This window comes from Leptonychotes weddellii, chromosome 9, assembly GCF_054177405.1.
Source record: "Leptonychotes weddellii isolate Sample4059 chromosome 9, ASM5417740v2, whole genome shotgun sequence".
NCBI lineage: Eukaryota > Metazoa > Chordata > Mammalia > Carnivora > Phocidae > Leptonychotes > Leptonychotes weddellii.
The window spans coordinates 54,869,386-54,897,102 of NC_138377.1; the positions used below are offsets into that span (position 1 = coordinate 54,869,386).

Genomic DNA, 27,717 nt, shown 5'->3' on the forward strand with positions numbered 1-27,717 from the left:
TAGATATTTGCCATTTTTCCTTTCAGAGCATCAGTGTTAGGAGATCTTATTATTTAAATTATTTAAAATTTTGTTTTTGAGAGGGATAAGTTAGAGACAAATCAGTTGATTTATCACTATATAATGAAGGTTCTGTAGAGTAGGGAGATATTAACAGTGATGGTTAAAACTGCAGTGTTTTTTGTTTTATTTCATTGGTGTACACCAGACTCTTATTTTTTATTATTGTGAAAGACAATTTGGTAACTTTTTGATAATACAGTCAGTTATTATACACTTTATGTGGAAAGAGAAAAAAGTCAAACATGAGGAGTAAAGGACTTACATATAGTTACAGTGAACTTGTAAATTATGAGCACACTGAGATCTTATCAAGTAGGAATAATCTTTACTAACTTAGTAATTATTTTGCCTTTTCCATTATATACACTGAATAGAATAATGGATGTTTCTTAAGCTGGAGAAGATCTATAATGATATCTAGCTAAACCATCTATTTTACAGTGAGGAAGTGTAGCCTTAGGAAGGTTATTAAGTAATTTGTACAGAGTCACATAATTAATGACAGAAATGAGGCTAGGATTCAAGGTTACCTATATTTCTTACATATAATCTTGCCAATTTTATTAAACAAAAATATAATTATAGAATTTTAGATTATGTTTAAGTTTTAGTAAAAATGTTAATTTTCCCATGTCATTGTGATACCCCTTTTAATGCTAGGCCTGACTTAATTGTGAAATATATTTCTTTGGAAGTTATAAGTACAAAGAAACAGGCTTATGAAGACTTCCTGTAGAAACTGCCTTCAGCCTGAGATTTTCTATTAATTGATGCTGTAACCTGAAGTAGCCATTTGATGAAAGAGGGAGTATGTACTTATAAATATGATCTTTATATCAGTTATAAATTTCTCTGTCTGGTATGTGCATCATTTCCTCCTTAGGTAAATCCTAGTACAGGTGGTATTGAATAAGTAATTACTGCCATAATAAGGAATTGTGAACTGGTGAGGTTTTGATCTTATCAGGAAAAAATAACACTAATGCATATTGACATTTTAAGAATTCACTTTTGTAGACATTTAAGTTTGTTATTTTGACTCCTTTGTATTTTTGTGACCAATTCTTTAGAAAAATTACTGACACTAGTGTATTTTTTTCTACAGAAATCAGTGAGTTTCCATCTGAATGTTGTAGTGTGATGGCAGGGGGTACACTCACAGGATGGCATGCTGATGTTGCTACTGTAATGTGGCGAAGAATGCTAGGCATTTTGGGAGATGTCAACGCTATTATGGATCCCGAAATACATGCTCAAGTTTTTGATTACCTCTGTGAACTTTGGCAAAATCTAGCTAAGGTAAAAAATTAAAAAAAAAAAAAAAGGGGGAAAGAAAGAAAAGTGTTAAGTAGAAGCCTTAGATCTCATTGCCACCCACCACCCCCTTACTATAAACTGGTTCCTAGCAAGGTGAAGTTACTTATCCATGTTTAAATACATAATTAGTGATAGGAACTGGAATTGAACTCAAGTTTAAGGTAAAACAAACTGGAAGAACACTTTTATTGGTTTGTTGCATTTTATTTGAAAATTACAGATTAGAGATAACCTTGGCATTTCAACTGATAACCTGACCTCCCCTTCACCACCAGTTTTGATTCCTCCACTGAGAATTCTTACACCTTGGCTCTTCAAGGTATGCTTAATATATAAAACATTAATTTAAAAGGTTCATTTAGTAAATACGATGTAATCAGTTTTAAACATTTGATAGATTCTTTAGCTTTTGTATAGTCTTCTAGAACAGTTAGTTTTTAACTAGTCATTGGGGGTTATATAGAGAGGAGAATGGGCATAGCAAAATTATTACACAGGTGCATCATTTTTACTTATTTAATAAAACAAAAGTGTATATAGAATTATGTTTCTATTGTATTTAAGTGAAGTGTAAATCTCAAATTTGTGTCAGAATGTGCTGTATATTTTTAAAGATTTAATTCTTGGGGCACCTGGGTGACTCAGTCGGCTAAATGTCTGCTTTTGGCTCAGGTCATGATCCCAGGGTCCTTGGATTGAGCCCCCCATCCGGCTCCCTGCTCAGCAGAGAGCCTGCTTTTCCCTCTCCCTCTAAAGCTCCCTCTGTTTGTGCTCTCTTGCTCTCTCTGTCAAATAAATAAATAAAATCTTTAAAAAAAAAAAGATTTAATTCTTTTGAGTATTATTTGATATGTTTGGTACATTTTCCTAAATGAAACAGTATGTGGTTCTTCATACCTGTGTTGTTTCATTTTAATAGTAATAGTAGTTTCAGTAATCCTAATTGATTCATTAAGAAATTGGGCCAACATAGAAATAAATGAAAACAATATATTGCTTGCTATATTCAATTAAACAGTATTTGTTTTTGAGTATTAAAACCAACATTTTTAAATTGTAGGCAACCATGTTGACTGATAAATATAAACAAGGTAAATTACATGCTTACAAACTTATCTGTAATACAATGAAAAGAAGACAAGATGTTTCTCCAAACAGAGATTTTCTAACACATTTCTACAATATAATGCATTGTGGATTACTTCATATTGATCAGGTAAATATATACTTTCTAACCAATTGCTTTATAAATTTATCTTTGATTCTTGATTGTTTAACTCTTAACTTTTAAGGTCTAAAATTAAAAATACTCTTTTTATGTAGTCATTTTATTTACAAGTTTCTTCTGTTTTGTAACCTCATTTGTTCTTGAAACGTAGTTGAAAAGCTGTTACAGTTAGGGGATCAACTTGTTTATTAAATGTATCTTTCCTCTGATGTTAAAATAACTAGTTTGCTTTTTTAAGATATTAAGCCATCTTTTGCTTAGACAGACATGTTTCTTTGATGTCCTATTGTACTTATTCTTGGGCATTTTGTAATTGTTACTTAATAATTGGCACTCGAGGCATATGGATTTGCTTATCTAGTCATGCAACAGTCAGAGGTTTTTTCCACTCTAAGAGTTAGTTAGCACATCATATTTTCTTATTTCCATAGATTATATTAGCATAGTGACAGTTCTATTGACTTGGCATTTGTATCAGTGCAGTCATTACATTAGCCAATCATAAATATGATTCTAGAACATTATTCAGGAGTCTTGATCCTGGCCATAAAATTAAAAAAAAAAAAAATCCATGGGAGGTTATAAGTCATGGTAATGAAATATTTTAATCATAATGTGGTTAAATTTCACTTGCAGTTCATTTAAAGAACATTAAACTAATATCAAAAGAGGTAATTATATCTCTCTTCCCGAAAAATGAAAATACTTCTCACATTAATTTGAAATAGTACTTACAATGTACTACCTTATAAACATGTCTCAAACAAAATGACACCTTTAATTACTTGACAGAGACCTTTTGTTTAGGATGAATCAGATTGAGTAATACAGCATAAAACACTGCATCCTCATGTTGAATTCCAAAGGCAAAGTGAATGAATAACCAAGTTAAGAATACTCCCTCAATGGGGCACCTGGGTGGCTCAGTTGTTAAGCGTCTGCCTTCAGCTCAGGTCATGATCCCAGGGTCCTGGGATCGAGCCCCGCATCGGGCTCCCTGCTCAGCAGGAAGCCCTGCTTCTCCCTCTCCCACTCCCCCTGCTTGTGTTGTCTCTCTCTGTCGAATAAATAAATAAAATCTTTAAAAAAAAAAAGAATACTCCCTCAGAAATGCCTTGGTCTGTATTTCTGAGGCTAGATATTTGTCATCATAGGACTTCAGTTTATCTAATAAGGAGAATTCCTCCAGTTGCCACATAATAGGTCATGAAACTTAAGAGATCAGAGATCTCACATGGAAGCAAGTAGATGAGAGAAGGAACCACTCTGCAGTTCAGTTTTATGCTACGTAGGCCTTATATTTTCAACCCTCTGAAGCAAAGAGCCTTCCAGTTTGCTCTCTAGTGTGGGGAAAAAAAATGCTATATTGATGTCAGTTAAACAAATGTGTTTTAAGTTTACTTTCCTTTGACAGAATATAATACTAAGCATGGATTATTTAGAAGATTTAAAATCAGTCTTTACAATTAGGCAATGTATAGTAATTGCCTATTTTACTGTTTCATATGTTATCTATTTTTAAGGATATTGATTAGCTGATACCCAAGATTAATATATGATATTCTTTTCCCCTTCTTTTCTTACTCCTAAGGATATTGTCAATACAATCATCAAGCACTGCTCACCTCAGTTTTTTTCACTTGGTTTGCCTGGTGCCACAATGCTTATTATGGATTTTATTGTAGCAGCTGGTAGAGTGGCTTCTTCGGCTTTTCTCAATGTAAGTTTTTATTTCCTGTTCTTTGTAATATAACAGACTGTAGTTAAACAGGACTCAACTAACAAAGCAACAAAGGAGGAGCCCTTGTTAATAAATTTAACAAGCTGATGTTCAGGAAAATTTACAGTTTAATTGAAGTTGCTTTTTTTAAGTAAATTTTGAAATACAAGAAGGTACTAAAATTAGTTGATAAATTGACACATGAGCTATAAAAATGGATTAAATCTGATAAGCCAAACAAAATTTAAAATTGAGGAAATCTAAGGAAACAAGTTGAGGGAGGGAAGAAACTAAAGAGAGGGCAGTGGGCCATAGCAAAAGAGGTGGACCAGAGGTGAGATAATTCAAAAGTGTGCTCTAGGAGTAAACTCTAAACTCTGAGACAGCATGTGAGGATTTTGATAACAGTTATGGAGCTGTGAGACATGCCAAGTAACTCACTATAGTTGGAATATGTTCATATGTAACTAGCAGAGATAAGCTAAAGAGGAAGACAGTAGCTGGTTTACAGTGCTAAAGAGATTAGAGTTCATCCCAAGGAAAGAATGAGTAAGCATTGAGGGATTTTACACAAGGAGTGACATGATCAGATTTCTACTTGAGAAGGAGCACTCTGGCACAAAGTATAAATGAGAAATAACAATTAATTGAAAGTCTACTAGAATAAACTAAGAGTTTGGGGGAGAGAAAAATCAGTCCTACTTGACCATCATTTTGTAACTTAGAAAGCAGTTTAATATATGTTATTTCACTCATGAGCTATACAAAAGACCAACAGTGAACAAGAAGGAGTTCTATTTGTGGTATAGGAAGCCGCCTATTCGAGATCCATGAGAAGATGTTAGGAGGGCCATTGCATGTACAAGGCAGGAGCTCAAAGGAGATGTCGGGACTGAAATGGAAAGCTGGACGACATTAGCTTATACCTGTTATTGTAAGCCATGAAACTGGATGCAGTCACCCAGTGGAAATGTTCACATAAGGGAAGAACCTGTTTTTATAGCTAGTTATTAACCCTGTTTCTCCAGTTATGCAAGAACAGCCATAACTAGCGAGAAAGACTATGAGAAAGACTGCATAGGAAAACAAGTTATTGCAGGAATCAAACCTGACACCTGGTCTCTACTGTAAGGTTAAGGTTAGTCTTTTCCTCTGGATGATGTTGGAGATACACAGTCCAGTCTTCCTCTTTGGATTCCATTTTAGATCCCATACACATCATCATCTTTCTGTTAATGGGCGGCTCCTTTCTTCCCCTGCCAGACAGATTACAAAATAATTGATTAGGTTTTGCTTTTCTTAATTATAATCACGTTACAGTATGCTCCCATTATATCCACATACCTGAACATTCTTAGTTACCTTATCCAACTTTAAAGAAAAACCCTTAGCTAATCTCTTTTAAAATATTGGTTTTTATCAGTTTCACTTTTATAGCTAATTTTATTTTATTTATTTAAAGATTTTATTTTTCTAAGTAATCTCAGCACCCATCGTGGAGCTTGAATTTACAACCCTGAGATGAAGTCACATGCTCTACTGACTCAGCCAGCCAGGCACCCTATAGCTAATTTTAAATTGGCATGGTGTCTACAAGCTTACCCTAACCCTTTTATGGGGTTGTCTTTTTATCTGCAAATATGGATTATTTTTTAAATATGGAAATTAGTTGTTTTGTTGATAATCATAATAAAGTACTACTCCACTGCCTCTCTAATAACATTTAGGAACATAGGGAAATCCTTTTGGAGGCAGATTCTTGTTTTATGTGAATAAAAGTATTATATTTCTAGCATATTTGTTTTAGCATGTTCTAGCATTTGTTTTAGCATTTAGTATTTCTAGCAGGTATCATTAAACATATAAATTAATATTGTAGGTATTTTAGTTAATAAAGAAATATATTAGTAGGTGGGTGTTGGTGTTTGGTGGACATGCAAGAAGGTAGAAGAAGAAAAAGAAATGCTCAGTGCTGATACTTCAGAGATGGCTTAATACAGCTAAGGAGAAAAGATGAGAAGTTACCTTCATCTGCAGGCCAAGCATAAATTCTGTTTTTAGTAAGTAGTATAGGCAGTGCTTTTCTCATGTGCATAATATCAAAAACCATCTAGACTAGTGCCTGTTTCTTGAAGAGACAGTTAATGTTTTGGTCGTTAGTTACTTTATCTATCCTTAGATAGTAACAAATATAATCTAGTGACATTGAGTCATCTGCTCATTAGTACAATATGTTATGAAGTGTTGAGTTGCCTTTAAAATGAAAGTATTTATATTTTTTCTCAAAATTAGGGTAATTTTATGCTGTTAGCTAAACTATATTATTATTTACAGTCAACTGTGGCTGATTTCTGCTTTTTTGCTGCTCTTAAGGAGAGCTCTGCTGTTTGTTCATTTTATTTATTGAGAATAACAGTAGTTTATGTGGAAAGTATAGGTGAAAACCTGAATGTTTTTGTATTTCCAGTTTCCTTTTTAATTTTGTCTTTTGCTCTCACTTCTCTTTCTAATATGGTTAGGTCATAAAGTAACTTTTCTGGTAATTTAATGACAGAATAAAATACATCATAAAGATTTAAAAAATCTGATACCTAGGCACCAAGAGTAGAAGCACAAGTTCTTCTGGGATCTTTGGTTTGCTTTCCTAACTTATATTGTGAACTGCCTGCTCTCCATCCCAACATTCCTGATATTGCTGTGTCTCAGTTTACAGATGTTAAGGTAAGAAATCAGGGGCTAATTTTTAGTGTTTAAATGATTTTATAATAACAATGTATGATAAAATTTGTATTCTTTCTTTTCCTTTAGAAATCCACATAATTGTTAAAGAACATTAACCAGTCATACCCTTCAGACACAAGGCTAGAATGTCCATTAGGAGCATAGTCTTTTTTGTATTGATGACTTTGGAAACATTTTCTCATTACTGAATCCATTTATATATCAGTATCTTAGGATTCTTTCATTCACTCACAGAACATTTATTGAAACACCCTGTGAGGCAGATACTATGCTACCTCTAAGGCTTCTAAGATTGAGATGGCACTAAATCTGCAAATTTGACACTCTGTCTCCTAATTTCCCCATGTGATATATCAAACAATGTAATGGAATATTCTGTTTTGCTGTAGGAAACTGTGGAATTGGGGTGGGGAATCTATGTACCTGAAGCATAGCTCTTCAAAAGTCATGCTGATATATCTTTTTTAAACTTTTGCCTTCTCTGAAAGAAATTTTTTCAATCCAGTTTTATGGATTTCTGCATATACTTTTCATACCACCCATATTTCTCTTTACGACATTTATAACGTGTAATTACTTATTTAGTGTTTGATTTATGCTTTAGACAAATAAATACCATAAAGTCTTATTTACTGCTGTATCCTCAGAGCTTAACATGCTGCTTGGCATCTGGTACTCCAGAAACATTTGTTAAAAAAGTGAATTTCACTTACACATAAAATTATGTAGGTCAATGCAAATTTGCAATGGCAGTTAATAAAAACTAGAAATTGAGCTTTGGTCTTCAGAAATGTAATATCTTCGGTATCTTCTATTTTCAGAAGATCCTGAAGGTGAGGGATAGGTAATAGTTTTAATTTGCTTAGGCAGTTTTGAGTTTGCTAGGGATTAGCCTAGCTAACTACATATGATCTACATTTCAGAGTGGCCTCATTGTCTCTGGCCATTGTATAGATAGTAATGGCTGAAATGATTTAAAAAATCAAAACAAACTTTGGGGAAGGGGTATCTCCAAAATAAAAGCTAATTCTAATAATGAAGAAAGCAAAAAGCCTAAGAAAATAATGATTATTCTTAGTCAGAAAACTGAAGATTTAAGGGAAAATTACAGGCCATAGTGGTCATATTTAATTTTCACTGAAACTAGCTCTCTGTGTATTCTAAACTGCAGCCACATAGCCACATGGAACATACCATGCTGTTTTCAATTTTGTGCTTTTGAAAATGCATTTCTTTCTGCCTAAACATCCGTTATATAGACCTGTTTTCCTCTTTTTGTCTCTCTTAATCACCCAAACATAAATAATCTTAGTCTTTGACCTTGGTCATTTGTCAAAATCCTGTTTACCTAAGACCGTTTTGTGAAGTCTTCTGTGACTTTCTGAAGTTTACCTGTTTGTTCACATGGAACCTTTTATGTGTCCTCTTGTGATTGTTTACAAGTCTGTCTCCCTCTCTGGAAGGTAAAATTCTTGAGGATAGGTACTGCATCTTAACCATCTATTTCTTTCCAGCATTTAAGACAGGATCTATTACATAGAAAGCTCTTGGGCTTAAACAGTAGATTTGTTCGAAGTACCTATTAATTGCAAGCCCCTGGGCTAGATGCTAAGTTTACAAAGATAAGTAGAAGGTACTCCTCCTAAGGAGCTTAAAATCTATGTAGCTGATAAGTGCTTTGTGAATATATGAATGAATGAATGAATGAATGATTTTTTAAAAAAGGAAGTAATAGAGTCTTAATTATCAAGCCTCGTGGCATTCTTGTTTTCCTCTCCTTAGTTAGCCACTGTAGTATTTGACCCGTGTTGATATTCCTGACCTTCCTAAATCTTTTCAACTTTGACTTATGTTGCACAGATCCATCTTGATTTACTTCTTGCTTCTCTAAATATTCTAGGACTCCTTAATAAACCAGTGTTCTTTCTCTGCCTGCTAAACATAAACTTACTATAAGATCCTCTCTTTAGATAATTACTTTCTCTTTATTCTCCCTTTTGAATATTTTATTCATTTACATAATTTTAACTATTATTTAGCACTTATCGCCAAACTCACACATTATAATGTTTTACAAATTACCAAAAAAGAGGAGGCTTGCTTTTAAATAAATATTTCTCAAAGTTTTGAAAAGATACCAATACTTTTGAGCAAGTAAGTCTGTTTTAATTATCTTATAGTGAACTTTTTATTAATCTTTTAATCAGGAAAAGTTCTTTTTTTGAACATAAGTATTTGGTTATAAATTTCAGAAATCATTTATTTTAGTCTGTGCTGCTGTAACAAAATACTACCAAAAAAAAAAAAATACTACCAACTGGGTAGCTCATAAACAGCAAAATTTATTTGTCACAGTTGTGGAGGCTGGAAGTCCAAGATCAAGGCTCCAGCTGAGTGGCATTCTGGCGAGGGCCCTCTCGCTGCTCCAGAGCTGGTCCCTTCCCTCTGTGTCTTCACAAAGTGGAAGGAACTAAGGAGTTCTTTGGTGGTCTCTTGTATAAGAGCATTAATCTCATTCATAAGGTCTCCATCCTCATGACCTAACATCATCTTTGGGAGGTAGGATTTTAGCATAAGAATTTTTGGAGGGGAGACACAAATATTCAGACCATATTACTGTTTTTTTTATTTAGCTAATTTTATGAATAATATTGGACTCTATTAATAAAGTATTCAGGTGAGAACAAAGATTGTTTTATTTCACTGTTGTATCCCTAGCACCTGGCACAGTGGTTGGGCCCATAGTAGCCATTTAATAAATACTTGAATGAATGAATGAATGAAATCTTAATCATTACAGGTATTTCCCCTTTATTTTAGGAACTCATAATCAAAACTGTATTAAGCTCAGCAAGAGATGAGCCGTCTGGTCCTGCACGGTAGGTCAGATACTCTTTTTTTTTTTTTTTTTTTTAAGATTTTATTTATTTGAGAGAGACAGAGATAGCGAGAGAAAGCACAAGATGGGAGGAAAGGGAGAAGCAGGCTCCCCACTGAGCAGGGAGCCCAACACGGGGCTTGAACCCAGGACCCCGGGATCATGACCTGAGCCGAAGGCAGATGCTTAACCGAAGGCAGATGCTTAACCGACTGAGCCACCCAGGCGCCCCTGGTAGTTTTAATAGTAAATAATTTATTAGCATTAACACTATGATAAACTGAAAGAAGAGACTTAAGAATTTCTGATCCACTATGTTCAGAAAGAAAGATATTTCTTCATTGAATTATTCTGAAATTTAACATTCTACAAAATTTAATTTAAGAATGTCAGTGTCAGGACATGCCAAGTATACCAGGATACTAGAAAGAGTTGACTTTTTTAGGAGTTGAGGGAACCAGTATGTGCTTCATCAGAAGCTTATACTTGAATACACTAATGAAATTTTTACTGATTCTGATCATCAAATAACTCCCTTCAATCTGAAACTTCAGTTGAAATAGGGAAATGAAGTTTCACAAGATGTTAGGGAATAGAAAAAATTCTACAAGTTCTGTTTCTGTTGGAAACCCTTTATGTAAAGTATATGAATTTTATTTATATTGCCAATTTGTTTTACAAAGAATTTGTAACTAGGGGCGCCTGGGTGGCTCAGTTGTTAAGCGTCTGCCTTCGGCTCAGGTCATGATCCCAGGGTCCTGGGATCGAGCCCTGCATCGGGCTCCTTGCTCCGCAGGAGGCCTGCTTCTCCCTCTCCCACGCCCCCTGCTTTTGTTCCCTCTCTTGCTGTGTCTCTCTCTGTCAAAAAATAAATTAAAAATTAAAAAAAAAGAATTTGTAGCTAGCTGTGTTAAATTTAAGAGTTATGAAAATAATATTTAGGGGCACCTGGGTGGCTCAGTCAGTTAAGTATCCGACTCTTGATTTTGGCTCAGGTCATGATCTCAGGGTTGCGAGATTGAGCCCCTTGTCAGGCTCTGTACTGGGCATGGAACCTGCTTAAGATTCCCTCTCTCTCTCTCCCTCTGCCTTTCCCCCCTTCTCTCAAAAAGAGGGAAGTTTTGAAAAGAAAGAAAGTAATATTTGACTTACCCCATCAGCTTCATGTTTTTGCTAAAGTTCATTCTGTGCTGTCAGTCAAAAAAATCACACTCTTTCCTTTTTTGAAAGCAGGTTACATACTTGTTTGGGAAGCTTTATGGCAGTATCAATTTATTAATATGGGTTTGTTAAAAAAATCCTGTGTGTTATCCCCATCTATGAGCTTGGCAGTAAATTATGTTTGAAAATTAGGCGTTGAATTTGGGGTCATGTGCTTTCCTCCTACTTTCTCTTCCTCAAGAAGAGCTAATGTACAGAGTAACAAATTGGTTCACTTAAACAGTGCATGTTCATTCTAGATTGGTTGGTTGTGGGTATTTTGGTTGTGGTGGTGGTTGCATTTCATTTAAAGGCTCATCTACTTCTGTTTATATCATTGTTGGTTGCCTTTTTTGCAGATGTGTAGCATTGTGCAGTTTAGGTATTTGGATTTGTGAAGAACTAGTCCATGAGTCTCATCATCCTCAAATCAAGGAAGCTCTGAATGTAATTTGTGTTTCCTTAAAGGTAAAAAAAAACCTATTTAGTGAAATATATTAATATAGTATAGAATACAGGACTATTTTTCTCTGAATGTTAATTATATATTGTGTCCTTATAGAATAAACATTTAATAAATGTTTTTATTACTTTATTTCTTTGATCCTGACTTTTTCCTTCAGAGTGGTCCTACTCTTGAATTTAGGATATCCTAGTGATAACCTATTTTATCTCAACTTTTTATGTCACTTAACAACATATATAGGGTTGTTTGTTTTTTTCCTAATCAGTATTTTTGTAACCTACTCTATAATCCTTAATACTTCCTGAATTCTTGAGCTGTTCAATGTTTTGGCTTTATTATTCAAGTTAAATGCTCTCTTTGTAACCAGAGTAAGATTTGTTAAAAAAATAATAACCTAATTACTTGGAGAATCTAACTGAGTAAATTTTTTGCTTGTGAAAGTATGCATGATATTATTTTCATTTAAGCCTTGTAATATAGTATCTATATAGAATTCTAAACATAAAAGGTACAAATATTACTTATTGGACAAATATTTCTGTACTATGTTTGAGGTGGTTTGCTAGTCAGAGTGAGGGATACCAGAATAAAAAATAATCGTAAATACTAGATGCAAGAGGTCAATAATATGATGGCTGAAAAGGATTAAAATAAGAGTTTTATAAAACAGAAAGCTGAGAGAACCAAATGAGTGGTGCATATGAAATGCTAATTGAGATCAGAGGAAGCTGAGATCACTTTGACTTAAGTAATAGAGAAGACTCTGGAAAGAGGAGACAGAAGAATGGGGGAGATTTGGTCATAGAGAGTTAAACATAACAAGTTTGAGTTTATGCCAGTGGGGAGTCATCCGAGAGCTTTAAGCATAGAGAATGTCAGCATCAGAGCAGTTCTTTAGATTAATTTGAAAGTGTTGGTATAGTAGATTGGAATGGGGAAATTAGCAGTTTACAGGCTGTTGCAGAAATCCAGGTAAGAGAAAATGGAATAAAACTTTAATGGGGACAAACATTCAAAAGTAAAAATGAAGTTAATTGTGTTTTTAGAATGTGTTATGAATTTTTATTTTGTGGCTGTGTATTTATCATCTTAATATTTTAATAAACATAAATATAGAATGACCAAAAGAAACATGTATGAAATTTCAAGTTTTTCAGCAGCTAATGCATTAATGAATATTTTGTTGTTATTACAGTTTACTAATAAAACAGTAGCCCATGTAGCTTGTAACATGCTTCACATGCTGGTTCATTACGTACCTAGACTTCAGATTTACCAGCCTGATTCTCCCTTGAAAATTATTCAAGTAAGTATTTCTCATGTTTTATGATCCTGTTAAATATAATAAATTTATCCCTATACATTTTTAACAGGCACATAAAAAAATTTAATGATCTCAAGAAATTTCCAGAGTAAATAACACTGTATGTGCATATTTTGCCGCCTTTTATTAATTTTTTTATTATTTCATATTTTTGTATCAAATTTATTCATATACTATTCAGAGTATAATATATGTTAATTTAAAAAGCCACCACCTTATGGGGTTGGTTAAGCATCTGTCTTCGGCTCAGGTCATGATCTCAGGGTCCTGGGGTCAAGGCCCACATTGGGCTCTCAGCTCAGCAGGAACTCTGCTTCTCCCTCTTATTCTCCCTCTGTGCTTTCTCTCTTTCTGAAATAAATAAATAAAATTTAAAAAAAAAACCACATTATAAAATATCTTTTTTTTTTATGTTACCATATCTTTTATTCTGTATACATACATACAAAAAGCAAATGACATGCATGTACAATTAAATGAATTTTCAGGTTACCAACACCAAGATTAATAAGAATATTACCAGAATTGCTTCAAAATAATCCTTCCTTTTTAAAGGATATTTTTCCTGGGTTCCAGATTCTTGGTTATTTCTTTCAGCACTGTAAAAAACTCAATTCATTGTCTTCTAATCAAAAACTAATGATGTAATCTTTTTTTTTTTTTTTAAAGCATATATTTACCTACACACTCACAGAGAGAAGTGTCTGGAAAGATAGGAGTAGATTTCTTTTTTTTATTTACCTCTTTTTTTTAAGTAAACTCTACACCCAATGTGGGGCTTGAACTCACAGCCCCGAGGTCAAGAGTCATATGTTTTACCAGCTGAGTCAGCCAGGCACCCTGAGAGTAGATTTCCATATTTTTCCCCCCAACTTTACTGAGAAATAGTTGACAAACATTGTATATATTTAAAATATAGAACATGATTTGGTAATTGTGGAATGATTACCAAGGTCAAGATAATTAACACATCAATTACCTCACATAGTTAACTGTTATTTGTTTATGGTGAGAATGCTTAAGGTCTCTTCTTAGCAACTTCCAGATATTCAGTATGATTAACTATAGTCACCATGCTATACATTAGATCCTCAGAACTTACTGTTTTTATAACTGAAAATTTATACCCTTTGACCTACATCTCCCTGTTTTCCTCTTCTCCTCCCAGCCCCTGGCCACCACATTTCTATTCTGTTTCTATGAAATCAGCATTCTTTTTTTTTTTTTTTAAGATTCCACATATAAGTGGTACCATACAGTATTTGCCTTTCTCTGGCTTATTTCACTTACAGTAATGCCCTCCAGGTTCATCCATGTTGTCACAAATGGCAAGATTTCCTTTTTTATGGCTGAGTAATAGTATTACATTGTGTGTATATATACACACACATTTTTTTTAATTCATTTATTCATTGAAGGACATTTACATTGTTTCCATATCTTTGCTATTGTGAATAATGCTGCAATGAACATGGTGTGCAGGTATCTCTTCGAGATACTGATTTCATTTCCTTCAGATATACATCTAGGAGCAGGATTGCTGGATCATTATAGTAGTTCTTTTTTTTTTTTTTTTTATCATATGGTAGTTCCAATTTTAATATTTTGAGGAACCTCCATACTGTTTTCCATAAAAGCTGTACCAGTTCACCTTCCCACCAACGGTATATATCAGTTTTCTCTTCTCCACCTCCTTGCCAACATCTGTTCTCTCTTACCTTTTTGAAAAAAGCCGTTCTAACAGATGTGGTTTTTATTTGCATTTTCCTCATGTTAAGTGATGTTGAACACCTTTTCATATACCTATTAAAATGCCATTTGGGGGCGCCTGGGTGGCTCAGTCGTTAAGCGTCCGCCTCCGGCTCAGGTCATGATCCCAGGGTCCTGGGATCGAGCCCCACATTGGGCTCCCTGCTCCGTGGGAAGCCTGCTTCTCCCTCACCCACTCCCCCTGCTTGTGTTCACTGTCTCTCTCTGTGTCAAATAAAATCTTTAAAATAAAATAAAATAAGATTTTATTTATTTATTTGACAGAGAGAGAGGGGAACACAAGCAGGGGGAGTGGGTGAGGGAGAAGCAGGCTTCCCGCGGAGCAGGGAACCCAATGTGGGGCTCGATCCCAGGACCCTGGGATCATGACCTGAGCCGGAGGCGGACGCTTAACGACTGAGCCACCCAGGTGCCCCAAAATAAAATAAAATAAAATGCCATTTGAATGTCTTCTTTGGAAAAATGTTTATTCAGGTCCTTTGCCCATTTTTAAATTGGATTATTTGCTTTTTTGCTGTTGAGTTGCATGAATTCTTCATATATTTTATGTATTAACCCCTATCCAGATACATGGTTTGTAAACATTTTCTCCATTCCATCAGTTGCCTTTTCAATGTATTGCTTCCTTTGCTTTGCATATGCTCTTTAGTTTGATATGGTCCCACTTGTTTATTTTAGCTTTTGGTGTCTATGCTTTTGGTGTCTTATCCAAGAAATCAATGCCAAGACCAATATCAAGAATATTTTCCCTGTGGGCGCCTGGGTGGCTCAGTCGTTAAGCGTCTGCCTTCGGCTCAGGTCATGATCCCAGGGTCCTGGGATCGAGTCCCACATCGGGCTCCCTGCTCGGCAGGAAGCCTGCTTCTCCCTCTCCCAATCCCCCTGCTTGTGTTCCTGCTCTCGCTGTCTCTCTCTCTGTCAAATAAATAAATAAAATCTATTAAAAAAAAAAAAAGAATATTTTCCCTGTGCTTTCCTCTAGGGGTTTTATGGTTTCAGGTCCTTGATCCATGTCAAGTTAATTTTTGTCAAAATAGAGGTCCAGTTTCATTCTCTGTCTCTCTCTCTCTCTCTCTCTCTCTATATATATATATATAGATTCCTGAATTGAGTTTGTAAGAAATCCATTTATAGTTGACAGAGTTTATATGATTTTGGTTCCTATATACATATGAGGATTGTAAATGATTGATAGTTAAGAATACTTGAAAAGCTTACCTGTTAAAAATTACTTTGAAGTAACAGTGTTAATGTATTTAGGATTTAAAAATGTACTTAGGATAAACTTTCATCAATAGATTTTTTATATCACTTTACCATTAACATTTAAGTTTTAGGATGCATCATTAATTTAACATATTTTGAACTTTTTTTCTTTGCTGACAGATTCTAATAGCCACCATTACCCATCTTTTGCCAAGTACAGAAGCTTCATCTTATGAAATGGATAAGAGGGTAATTTAAATTTTGTTTGATATTTAATGTGTTTAGTAAAATATATTTTAAAATTGCAAAGATACATATATTTATATGGTAAACATTAATCTTGTGCTTAAAAATCGCTATAATACGAAATATATCTTTACATTATTTAAGTGTAACTAAATTATATTTTAGTTCAAATATCAAGTTAATCATAGTCATTTGATAAAGTCTTTGAATCTCAGGATTGTGAGGAACCTTAGAGGATATTCTGTTCATTTATAATTGTCTCACTTTATCCTACCAAATTATGGTCTTGTTAATGCCTGAAAATTAGTAATTCTGAGGAATTCATCGTTTCTGAAGGCAGCCATACATCTTTATATAACTGTTATTGGTAGAAAATAATGAAATTTCCATTAAGGAGAGTATGTATAATAGAGCTATGGCACATAGAAGAAAGCATACCCTCTGGCCACAGAAAGTTCTACAGGATTGCATTTACCTCAGTAAATTCATTGTGAGACTCCTTTAGCTATTTCAGATATTGTATTTGTCAGTCTAAAGTTTCTATTTGGTTTCTTTTCATAGTTTCCATAGATTTCCTGAATCTGCATTTCTTCATCAGTTACATCTATCTTTTCTTTTAGATTTTTAACATGTTTATCATAATTATTTTAAAGTCCTCGTCTGCTAAATTCAGTGTCTGGGTTATTGCTGAGTCTGTTTCTATTGAAATCTTTTCCTTTTGACTTATGGATTCCATTTTCCTGTTTGTTCATATGTCTGTTAGTTTTTTATTATATATTAGGCATTGTACATAACATGTTACGTACAGAGACTCTAGATCTGTGCTGCCCAGGATAGTAGCTACTAACCACACGTGACTTTAAATTTAAATAAAATTAAAACTTTATATTAAAAACTTAATTTCTTATTTGTGCTAACCACATTTCAAGTGCCTAATAGTCACGTGGACAAATATATACCATTCCCATCATTGCACAAAGTTCTATTAATCAAGGCTTCTCTAGATTCTGTTCATTTCCTCTGAAAATTATTTTATTCCTTTCCATTTTCACATCCCAATCTTGAATTCTGTTCTCCACATTTCAGTGTCACCATCTCTTAATCGTATGGTGTTGAAATCTCAAAAGAGCAGAGTTGTTGGAGAAAGATGAATTTCAGTTTTCATTGTGTTGCATGTAAGGAATATTGCCCAGTAAAACCACCAGCAAAGCAACTCCATACCTAAAGTAGTAAATTTGAAGCTGGAAACAAAATTACTGATATCATCAGCACATGAGTAGTATTAAACTATGGGAATGTATATGATCACTTAAGGAGAAGTTACAGAGTAAGAAGAGTTATTAGCGAAGTAGAACACCTTGAAGAATAACAGAGCAGGGGTCACCAAAATAGAGACATAGGAGGCTCCTGAATTTTCTTCCTCCTATGGATGCACCAAAGATACAACTACACATGGAGCAATTCTCTCTGAGAGAAATCCAGAAATTAGTTGAATGATCCTACACATCAGGCACCTGAGAAAATACCCACATCAAAATACATAGGAAACATTCCATGAGAACCCCCAACTGCCAGGGTCTCTCTGAGGATAGAAGGGTTTAGACCATACATCTAGCACCCCAACTTTTAAGTCTTCCATGCCAGGGATGGGCTTCCAAATCACCTGGCTCTGAAAGCCAACAGGGCTTGTATTCACAAGTCCCACAGAACTACAGGAAACAAAGGAACACTTGTTTAACCTGCTAGTTGCTATTCCCCTGGGGTTCAACACAGAGGGAACAGGCATTCTTTCCCTATAAAGAATTTGACTGCATATTTTCCCAGCTGTTGCCTGAGGGTCCAGCTTCTAATCAGCCTTCATCTAGGTGCTGAATGCAGTCCTCCTGGAAGCCCATTAGAACCAGTGGGCACTTCCCCTGTATTCTCCCTCCATCTGGCTCCAACAATAAAACTAGGTCTCTAGCTTTTCCCTAGAAGGAACTTGTCAACACTAGGTGAGTACCTCCCAAATCACCTAGTTCTGGGAGCGGACAGAACTTGGCATTCATGAATTCTCTAGAAACACACAAAACAGTGGTGGTTGTATTTGCACCAGCACTCCCAGCCACTGTTTCCTCTGGCTTAGCACAGAATGAGTAAGCAAAAATAGCCAGCTCTGTTTCTCTGTTAGGGGCTAGACTGCATAGCTAATATCCCAACTTCCCTGCTGTTCCTGAAACCTTCCAGTTAGCCGCATCAGGGAGCCAAAGGAGTAGGCAATTAGTAGTACTTCAGGAACCTGAATAGGTATATTGGCGTTTCCCACCCTTTTAGGACACAGCTTGGATAGTCACGAGGTTTGAGGGACAGCTAAGAGCTTGAACCAGGCTGCTTAAAATTTTACCTTTTCCAATTAATAAGTATCTTGTAGGAAGACACTTTGAAACTATATAAATATCTATTATTCCTTAAACCTTTACTAAGTAGTTTTGCTAGCCATTGATAACTCTTATCAGAATTAAATGTTGTTATGATAGTTCCAAATGGTGATTTCCTAATTCTGTCATTACTTTTACATTCATTAGGTAGTTTTCTGTGATAAGGAAGAGTTTTCTCTTACCCCTCTCCATCTTACCAGTGTGGGATCATGATTCTTATTTTATGCAATGGATTATAATCCTTAGTTTTTTTACTATCATTATTTCGAAGCTCAAAATGTTCCAGATTTAGCCAGTGGGAATGCCCTTTAAATTGGCTTCTTTGTCCTTTTTGTTATGTTCTCCTCATGGTTCTTTCAGTATATCCTTAAATTCTGTCACCACAGAATTTTTCAGACTCATCTTGTATTTTCCCTGCCCCTGGACTGGAATTAGCCATTTCCCCAAGTAACTCTGGTTCCGTTGAGTGGAAATAGTATTCTCAAATAAAGATCTAGGAACTAGGTGTTTACATTGTCATTGGGGTGTGTGTGTGTGTATGTGTGTGTGTGTGTGTTTAGGCCCTCTCACCAGATAGAGCAAAAAAATAAAATACACAAATATATAATATGTATTTTATGTATATATGTAATATATGCGTATCTGTATTTCTTTGTGTGTATTAAAACACCATGAGTTTACCTTGACACCTCTGATTCCAGCCCAGCACCACAAGGTTCAGTCTGTCCTCCCCCTTTACATATTTGTAACTACCTGCCCTAATAATGAGAACCTAGCTCCCATTATCCACAGCTATCCACAGTATATTTACTTTGTGCAGTGTTAGAAAAATAAAAGCAGTTTCAGAATATATTTATGCCTATATATAATTACCAAGAGAGTATATAGTTCAAAAGCTGTGTTTAAAAGTTATTTAGGTTACTGCTCCCTCCCCTTAGCCTCACTTCAGTGTGGTTATAGAATTCATTTGAAATACAGTTCAGGTTATTTTTTTCAGTTTGTATTCTTAAATTTTAGTGTTTTCTCCCTGTTGTTTTTATTTGTTTTTTTTAGTTTATGCTTTATCTATTCTTTGTTTATTTCTGCACAAATGAGCAGATACATTTATGTTTTTTTCCACCTTGTTTGTTAAGAAATGTCATATTCTAGATATTCTTTGGTACTTTAGATTTTTTACTTACAGGATATCCTGGAAATTCACAATACGTCCATAAAGATCTTCCTTGTTCTTTTTTACAGCTATATAGTATTATTACTCCATTGTGTGAATGTATTGTAGTTTATTCAACTCAGTCTCCTATGTATGGACATACAGTGTTTTTTCAGAATTTTGTAATTGCAAAGAATGCTGCAGTGACTACCTTTATGCCGGTATATTTTTACGTAATTGGAATGTGTCTTCAGGGTGTATTCCTAGAAGTGGAATTGCTGGGTCAGAAGGTAAACAGATAGGTAATTTTGTTAAATATTGGCATTCCCAGAAGCAAATTGTGAGTGTGTTTGCCCAGAGTCTCAACCACACAGTGTGTCTTATTTGGAAATTTTTGCCAATGTGATGGGGGAACAAGGGCATCTCACTGTACTTTTCATTTACCTTTCTCTTTTAATAAGTGAAGTTGAATATCCTATTTACTAATGCCTAATTTTTAATTTCATTTTTGTGAATTGTCTATTCATATCCTCTTCCTTTTCTTTTTTAAAGATTTATTTATTATTTTAGTAATCTCTACACCCAACATGGGGCTTGAACTCACAACCCCAAGATCAAGAGTCACATGCTCTACCAATTGAGCCAAGCCAGGCGCCCCATCTATTCATATCTTCTTATATTTTCTGTCAGGTTTTAGTGTTTTCCCTTCAAATTTTATGTACTAGGGATATCTTAACTGTCATATATGTTACAAATATTTTCTTTTCTTCCCTCCCCATTTGTCTTTTGCTTTTGTTTATGGTGGACTTTTGTTATTGTTTCTTGTGGGGGGATCATGGAAAACATTAATTTTTATGTAGTCGATTTATTTTTCATTGTCTGAATTTTCAGTCATAGAAAGCCTTTCTCTGTACCTAGATAAAGAGGAATTCACCCATGTTTTCTTCTAGTGCTTGTATAATTTCATTTTTTACATTTTTATCCCTCATCCATTTGAAGTTTATTCTGTATGTTTTGAGACGCAGATACCATTTTTGTTGTTTTTCCAAATGAATAACCAGATTAAAAAGTTCTGTTTTGCCCTTTAGTGAATAGTCAATTTCTGAAATTACTTGGGTCTGTTTCTTAAGATTCTGTACTATCAGTTCTCAGACTCTTTTGGTGACAAGGTCTCTTTAATACTGTTAAGTATTATTGAAGATCTCAAATGACTTTTGTTCATATGGATTATATAGGCATACCTTGGAGGTACTTGGTTTTGGTTTCAGACTACCACAGTAAAGTGAATAACTCAGTAAAGCAAGCCAAGGCATATCTTGGAGGTACTTGGTTTTGGTTTCAGACTATCACAGTAAAGTGAATAACTCAGTAAAGCAAGCCAAATGAATTTTTTGGTTTCTCAATGCATATGCATATAGAAGTTAGTTTAAACTACACTATAGTCTATTAAGTGTGCAATAGCAATATGTCCCCCCAAAACAGTGTATATACTTTAATTTAAAAATACTTTATTGTTAAAAATATGCTAGCCATCGTCTTAGGTTTCAGTGAATTGTAATCTTTTTTGCTAGTGTGGAGGGTCCTGCCTTAGTGTTGATGGTTGATCAGGGTGATTGCTGCAGGTTGGGGTGGTTGTGGCAATTTCTGAACATAAGACAATGAAGTTTGCCACATTGATTGACTCTCTTTTTTCCCACAGTTTCTCTATAGCATACAATGCTGTTTGATAGCATTTTACCCATAGTATAGAACTTCTTTCAGAGTTGGAGTCAGTGCTTTCAAACACTTTTATCAACTATGTTTATGTAATATTCTAAATCCTTTGTTGTAATTTCAACAGTCTTCACAGCATCTTCACCAGGAGTAGATTTCATCTCAAGAAGCCACTTTTCTTTGCTCATTTGTAAGAAGCAACTCCTTATTCAATAAAGTTTGATCATGAAGATTGTAGCAGTTCAATCACATCTGCAGGCTCCAGTTGTAGTTCTCTTGCTATTTCTACCAATTCTGTAGTTACTTCCTCCATTGAAATCTTCAACTCCTCAAAGTCATCCATGAGGTTTGGAATCACTTACTTCTTCCAAACTCTCATTAATGTTGATATTTTTGATCTTTTCCCATGAATCATGAATGTTCTTTATGACATCTAGAGTGGTGAATCCTTTCCAGAAGGTTTTCAATTCACTTTAACCAGATTCTTCAGACAAATCACTGTCTATGGCAGCTGTAGCCTTCTGAAATGTATTTCTTTAACAATAAGACTTGAAATTAAAATTTCTCCCTAATCTATGGGCTGCAGAATGGATGTTGTGTTAGCAGGCATGAAAACAACGTTAATCTCATTGTGCATCTCCATCAAAGCTCTTGGACTTAAAATATTCAGTAAACCATGTTGTAAACAGATGTGCTGTCATCCAGGCTTTGTTGTTCCATGTATAGAGCACAGGCAGAATAGATTTAGCATAATTCTTAAGGGCCCTGGGATTTTTGGAATGGTAAATGAACACTGGCTTCAACTAAAGTCACTAGCTGCATTAGCTCCTACCAAAAGAGACAGCCTGTCCATTGAAGCTTTGAAGCCAGGCATTGACTTCTCTCTAGCTATGAAAGTCTTAGATGGCATTTTTGAATAGAAGGCTATTTTGTGTACATTGAAAATCTGTTGTTTAGTGCAGCTAATCTTCTGGATAACTTGCTGCAGCCTCTGTATCAGCATTTGCTACTTCACCTTGTACTTTTATGTTATGGAGATGGCTTCTTTCCTTAAACCTCACAAATCAATCTCTTCTAGCTTCCGACTTCTCTTCTGTAGCTTCCTCATCTCTCTCAGCCTTCATAGAATTTAAGAGAGTTAGGGCCTTCCTGTGGATTAGGCTTTGACTTAAGGGAGTTTTACAGCTGGTTTGATCTTCCATCCAGACCAGAGAACTTTCTCTGTATCAGCAATACAGCTGTTTTGCTTTCTCAACATTCATGTTTATTGGAGTAGCACTTTTACTTTCCTTCAAAGCTTTTCTTTGTATTCACAGCTTGGCTGTTTGGCACAAGAAACCTAGTTTTCAGCCTGTCTTGACTTTCGACATGACATGCCTTCCTCACTAGACTTAATTTCTAGCTTTTGATTAAAGTGAGAGTCATGTGACTCTTCCTTTCACTGGAACACTTAGAGGCCTAATTTCAGTATTGTTGTGTCTCAAGGAATAGGGAGGCCTGAGGAGCGGGAAGAGAGATGGGGGAACGGCTGGTCAGTGGAGCAGTCAGAACACGTTTGCTGATTAAGTTTGCTGTCTTATAAGGACATGGTTTGTGGCACCCCCAAACAATTACAGTAATAATATCAAAGATCACAGATCATCATAACAAATATAGTAATCATGAAAAGTTAGAAATATTGTGAGAATTACCAAAATGTGACACAGAGACATGAAGTGAACAAATGTGGTCAGAAAATGGTGCTCATAGACTTGCTCAACACAGGATTGCTAGAAACCTTCAATTTATAAAAAATGCAGTATCTGTAAAGTGAAGTGCAATAAAATGAAGTATGCCTGTATTTTATCCACTCGATCTGTCTTATACTGAGAGTGGTATGTTAAAGTCTCCTTAATGTTTCTGTATTTCCTTGGCATCTGTTGTAGTTTTTGCTTTGTAAAGATAGTCACTATGTTGGGCGCCTGGGTGGCTCAGTTGGTTGGGCGACTGCCTTCGGCTCAGGTCATGATCCCAGGGTCCTGGGATCGAGTCCCGCATCGGGCTCCCTGCTCTGCGGGGAGCCTGCTTCTCCCTCTCCCACTCCCCCTGCTTGTGTTCCCTCTCTCGCTGTGTCTCTCTCTGTCAAATAAATAAAATCTTTAAAAAAAAAAGATAGTCACTGTTATTTGATATATTGATATTCATAAATGTTTTATCTTTATTTTGAACATTTTGAATTGCAACTTTTAACATTAATTCTTTTTGGTTTAATTGTAATTTGCATATTGCATTTTCTGTGTTTCTTTATCTACATGATATATTTCCTTTGTTCTTTTATTTTTTAAGTTCCTTTTGGTATTCAGGAAATTTTATACTTTGTTCTTTTGATTACTTTTCTGTGTATAGCTTTTTAAAATGTCTTTATTCCCTTGCTTTCTTAATTAAGCTCTTATTTTTAATACACCTTTTATGTGGTTTGTGATTATTTAATGGTATCCTTTCTCTCCTATCTATTGTCTATACGTTAATAAATGAACTTATTTTATTTTTACTCTCTTTCGCCTCCATTTTTAGTTACTTTATTTCTACATATAACATATAGCATATGTCATTTAATAAATGATTCTTCCCTCCTCATCTCTACCTTTATTTATTTATTTATTTATTTATTTTTAAAGATTTTATTTATTTGAGAGAATGAGACAGAGAGAGAGAGCACGAGATGGGGGAGGGTCAGAGGGAGAATCAGGCTCCCCACCGAGCAGGGAGCCCGATGTGGGACTCGATCCCGGGACTCCAGGATCATGACCTGAGCCGAAGGCAGTCGCTTAACCAACTGAGCTACCCAGGCGCCCTCTACCTTTATTTTTTAATCTTAGCTCTGTAACTAAATATATCAGACACTCCCCATTCTTTTTGCTACTTGGTTAGATGAAATTCATCTTTGTTCTTCAAGATAGTCTCATGAGTACAAAATTCCCTGAGTGCTTGTATATTTAAAACTTTTTCTGTAACCCTGATACTTGAGAAACATCTTGGTTATATATAGAATCCTTAGATTCACATTTAAGTTTTGTTTTTTTTTAATGTTGCCTTGCTTTGTGCATTATTTTTGAAAAGTCTGATGCCAGTTTTATTCTCTTGCCCTTGTAAGTTATTTCATCTTTTTTCTAGGAGGCCCTAAGGATATTTTTTCTTTATGTCTGAAGTCTTACTTTTAAAGTTTTATCTGGATATGTGTTAGAGTTGATTATTGCAGGTCAGTTTGTCCTGGCTTCTGATGGACTTTTTTAACATGTGTATTTCAGAGACTCCAATTGTATGTAAATTGGATGTTCTTTTTCTATCTTTTATTTCAATCATTTTCTGACACTTTTTATCTTTTTCTAAATCTCATTTTTATTCTTTTAGTTGTTACCCCTCTGTTCTTCAGTGCCCTGTATTATTTTATTTATATTTATTTATTTATATATATATATATATTTTTCCAAATTTATTCTTCCTTAGGCACCTTATAATTTAGGCTTCATTTCTAAATTTTGTTCTTTTACTTCTTTTCCTGACTTGAAACAATTCTTCCTTTCTTGGTCTATTTCTTCTTAGTTTTTGATTTCTTTCTTTCTTTTTTTTTTTTTTAAAGATTTCTTTTATTTATTTATTTGACAGAGAGAGACACAGCGAGAGAGGGAACACAAGCAGGGGGAGTGGGAGAGGGAGAAGCAGGCTTCCCGTGGAGCAGGGAGCCTGATGCAGGGCTTGATCCCAGGACCCTGGGATCATGACCTGAGCCGAAGGCAGACGCTTAACGGCTGAGCCACCCAGGCTCCCCTAGTTTTTGATTTCTGATTTAAGATGGGGTTTTCTTTGTCCCCCATATCTAAATGCTGTTTGATAATTTCTAATTTAGATTAGAATGTTGTGTTGTAGTTTTCTTCTGCTTCATAATTGTGTTTTTTGTGTGGGGGTTTCATCAGCTAAATTGCTTAGATTCTCATTTTTTGTTTTCTTTTTATAATAATTTTGTATAGATGAAGACTGCTTCATTTTTGTGGGCAAGATTGGTGGCTTGGGATGGTTTACAAGATTCCTACTTCAAGAGCTCCCTCTTCTGGTAGTTCAACAAAGTATAGTGTGTTTATTGTCTTTTTAAGGAGAGGAATTAAAGGACCATCAATTTATTGGATGATGCTTTTTAAGGAGAAGTTGTAGGTCCACAATTTTTTTAAGCTTTTTTTTTTTAAAGATTTTTATTTATTCATTTGAGAGAGACAGAGAGAGAGCACAAGCAGGGGAGAGGCAAAGGGAGAGGGAGAAGCAGACTTCCCACAAAGCAGGGAGTCTGCTACAGGGCTCAATCCCAGGACCTAGATATCATGACCTGAGCTGAAGGCAGACGCTTAACCATCTGAGCCACCCAGGTGCCGCACGTCCACAATTTTTAAAATTTAAGTCTTAAATTTCTCTTTTGCTTTTTCTTTTTACTACATGATTTCCACAGGATGTCTCCCTATTCCCTCTTAAAATTCTTCTCCCCCAAAATATTACCTTTCCTGTGTGTGTACTTTTAAGTCCTTTTTAACCACTCAGTATCTATCTACCAGTACACTTTTTCAGTATTCTCACACTTAGGGTGACTTTTTCTTTCTGGCTTGATTTTTAGGTTTGTACCTAGTTCTTTTCTCTCTTTTACAGTTTTTCCCAAACTGCCCTTGCTCTTCATGGAAGTTTGTAATGGGGGAGTGGGGAAAAGCTTGCTGGGATTTGCTTTGTACTTTCTACCTACAGATAATTTGAAGTTTAGATGTTCTATTTTCTGGTTACACTGACGATATTGGTTTTGTGATGTTTTATTGGTTCTTTTTGTTCTTTAAAAGGAATGTAGAAGTGATTGTAATATATAAACTCAAACCTTTCATTTGTGTTGCATTCCTTGAACAGTTTTAAATAGACGACTAATTGATGTCCTCATTTTAGCTCAGTGTTTGTTTGTTTTTAAAGGTTTTATTTATTTATTTGACAGAGAGAGAGAGAGAGAGAGAGAGCGTGCAAGCAGGGGGAGGGGCAGAGGGAGAGGGAGAAACAGGCTCTCCTCTGAGCAGGGAGCCCGACACGGGGCTTGATCCCAAGACCCTGGGATCATGACTGAGCCAAAGGCAGACGCTTAACCAACTGAGCCACCCAGGCGCCCCTAAGCTCAGTGTTTTTATAGTAATTTTAAAGTAATTTTGGCAGTCCTGTTTTTATTATGTTTAAGGTTTCATTGTGCTGCCTCTAAAATATAAGGAAGAAACCCACAATAATACTCATACAATATTTTAGAATCAGTTAGATCTAAGTAAATATTCATGGTAGAATTAGGATTGATAGTTCCTGAAATAAATTTTGGAAGACAAAAAATAAGTTGGTGAATTTCTGTTAATAATATTAAGGTCTTATTTTATGAGTTTACAATAATAATTATCTTTTGTTGTTGTTACAGTTGGTGGTGTCCTTACTTCTGTGCCTTCTGGACTGGATCATGGCCTTACCTCTAAAGACACTGCTCCAACCAGTCCATGCTACAGGAGCAGAAAATGATAAAATAGAAAAATCTGTCCTCAATTGCATTTATAAGGTCAACTTGTTTGCTTTATTGTTTATTTGGTAACCAACAGTTTTTAAAACTGAAAGAAATCACATTTCTTAGTATTACATTCTTATTTTTTAGAGCTAGGTATTTTCTAAGAATGTAGATTTATCTTACAGGACCTAAGGATAATTAAAACTTCTTCCTACAAGACATAGTTGTTTCACTGCAGATTTGTGAAAGGAGTCAAATCTTTGTTGAATGTGAGAATCATTAGTTAAATTTTATTCATTCTTCTTTTTAATAAGTATTAAATTTACCTTGATTGAAGAACTAAGTTTTAAAATGCTTAAAAATTTTGTCAAGCTCTTATATTACCAGTTGACATTTTTTCCCTTTTATTTATCTTCACTGAAAAGGAAAACTATGTTTTTCCCTCATATTTCCAGGTATTACATGGGTGTGTTTATGGAGCTCAGTGTTTTAGCAATCCAAGGTATTTTCCAATGAGCCTCTCTGATTTGGCATCTGTAGATTATGATCCTTTTATGCATTTGGAAAGTCTGAAAGAGCCTGAACCTCTGCACTCTCCAGATTCAGAACGATCTTCTAAGCTTCAGCCAGTGACAGAAGGTAAAATGAATTCACTTCAGGACCATATGATTTCTTGGGTTCTCTCAAAATATGATTTGAGGGCATAGGTAGAAATAATGGAGATGATATATCTTACTT

The 27,717-nt window shown here is 34.9% G+C and overlaps 1 protein-coding gene across 1 annotated transcript in view; it reads left to right on the forward strand.

Annotated features, from left to right (window-relative positions):
• The window catches only part of RALGAPA1 (Ral GTPase activating protein catalytic subunit alpha 1), a 239,831-nt gene that overhangs the window by 111,172 nt on the left and 100,942 nt on the right, over window positions 1–27,717 (forward strand). The window contains exons 23-33 of the mRNA XM_081829769.1: window positions 1,169–1,362; window positions 1,601–1,699; window positions 2,441–2,596; window positions 4,200–4,328; window positions 6,924–7,049; window positions 9,891–9,949; window positions 11,508–11,616; window positions 12,810–12,920; window positions 16,095–16,163; window positions 26,899–27,033; window positions 27,435–27,618. Coding sequence (XP_081685895.1) covers window positions 1,169–1,362; window positions 1,601–1,699; window positions 2,441–2,596; window positions 4,200–4,328; window positions 6,924–7,049; window positions 9,891–9,949; window positions 11,508–11,616; window positions 12,810–12,920; window positions 16,095–16,163; window positions 26,899–27,033; window positions 27,435–27,618 — 1,371 coding nt within the window. The remainder of the gene's footprint in view (window positions 1–1,168; window positions 1,363–1,600; window positions 1,700–2,440; window positions 2,597–4,199; window positions 4,329–6,923; window positions 7,050–9,890; window positions 9,950–11,507; window positions 11,617–12,809; window positions 12,921–16,094; window positions 16,164–26,898; window positions 27,034–27,434; window positions 27,619–27,717) is intronic.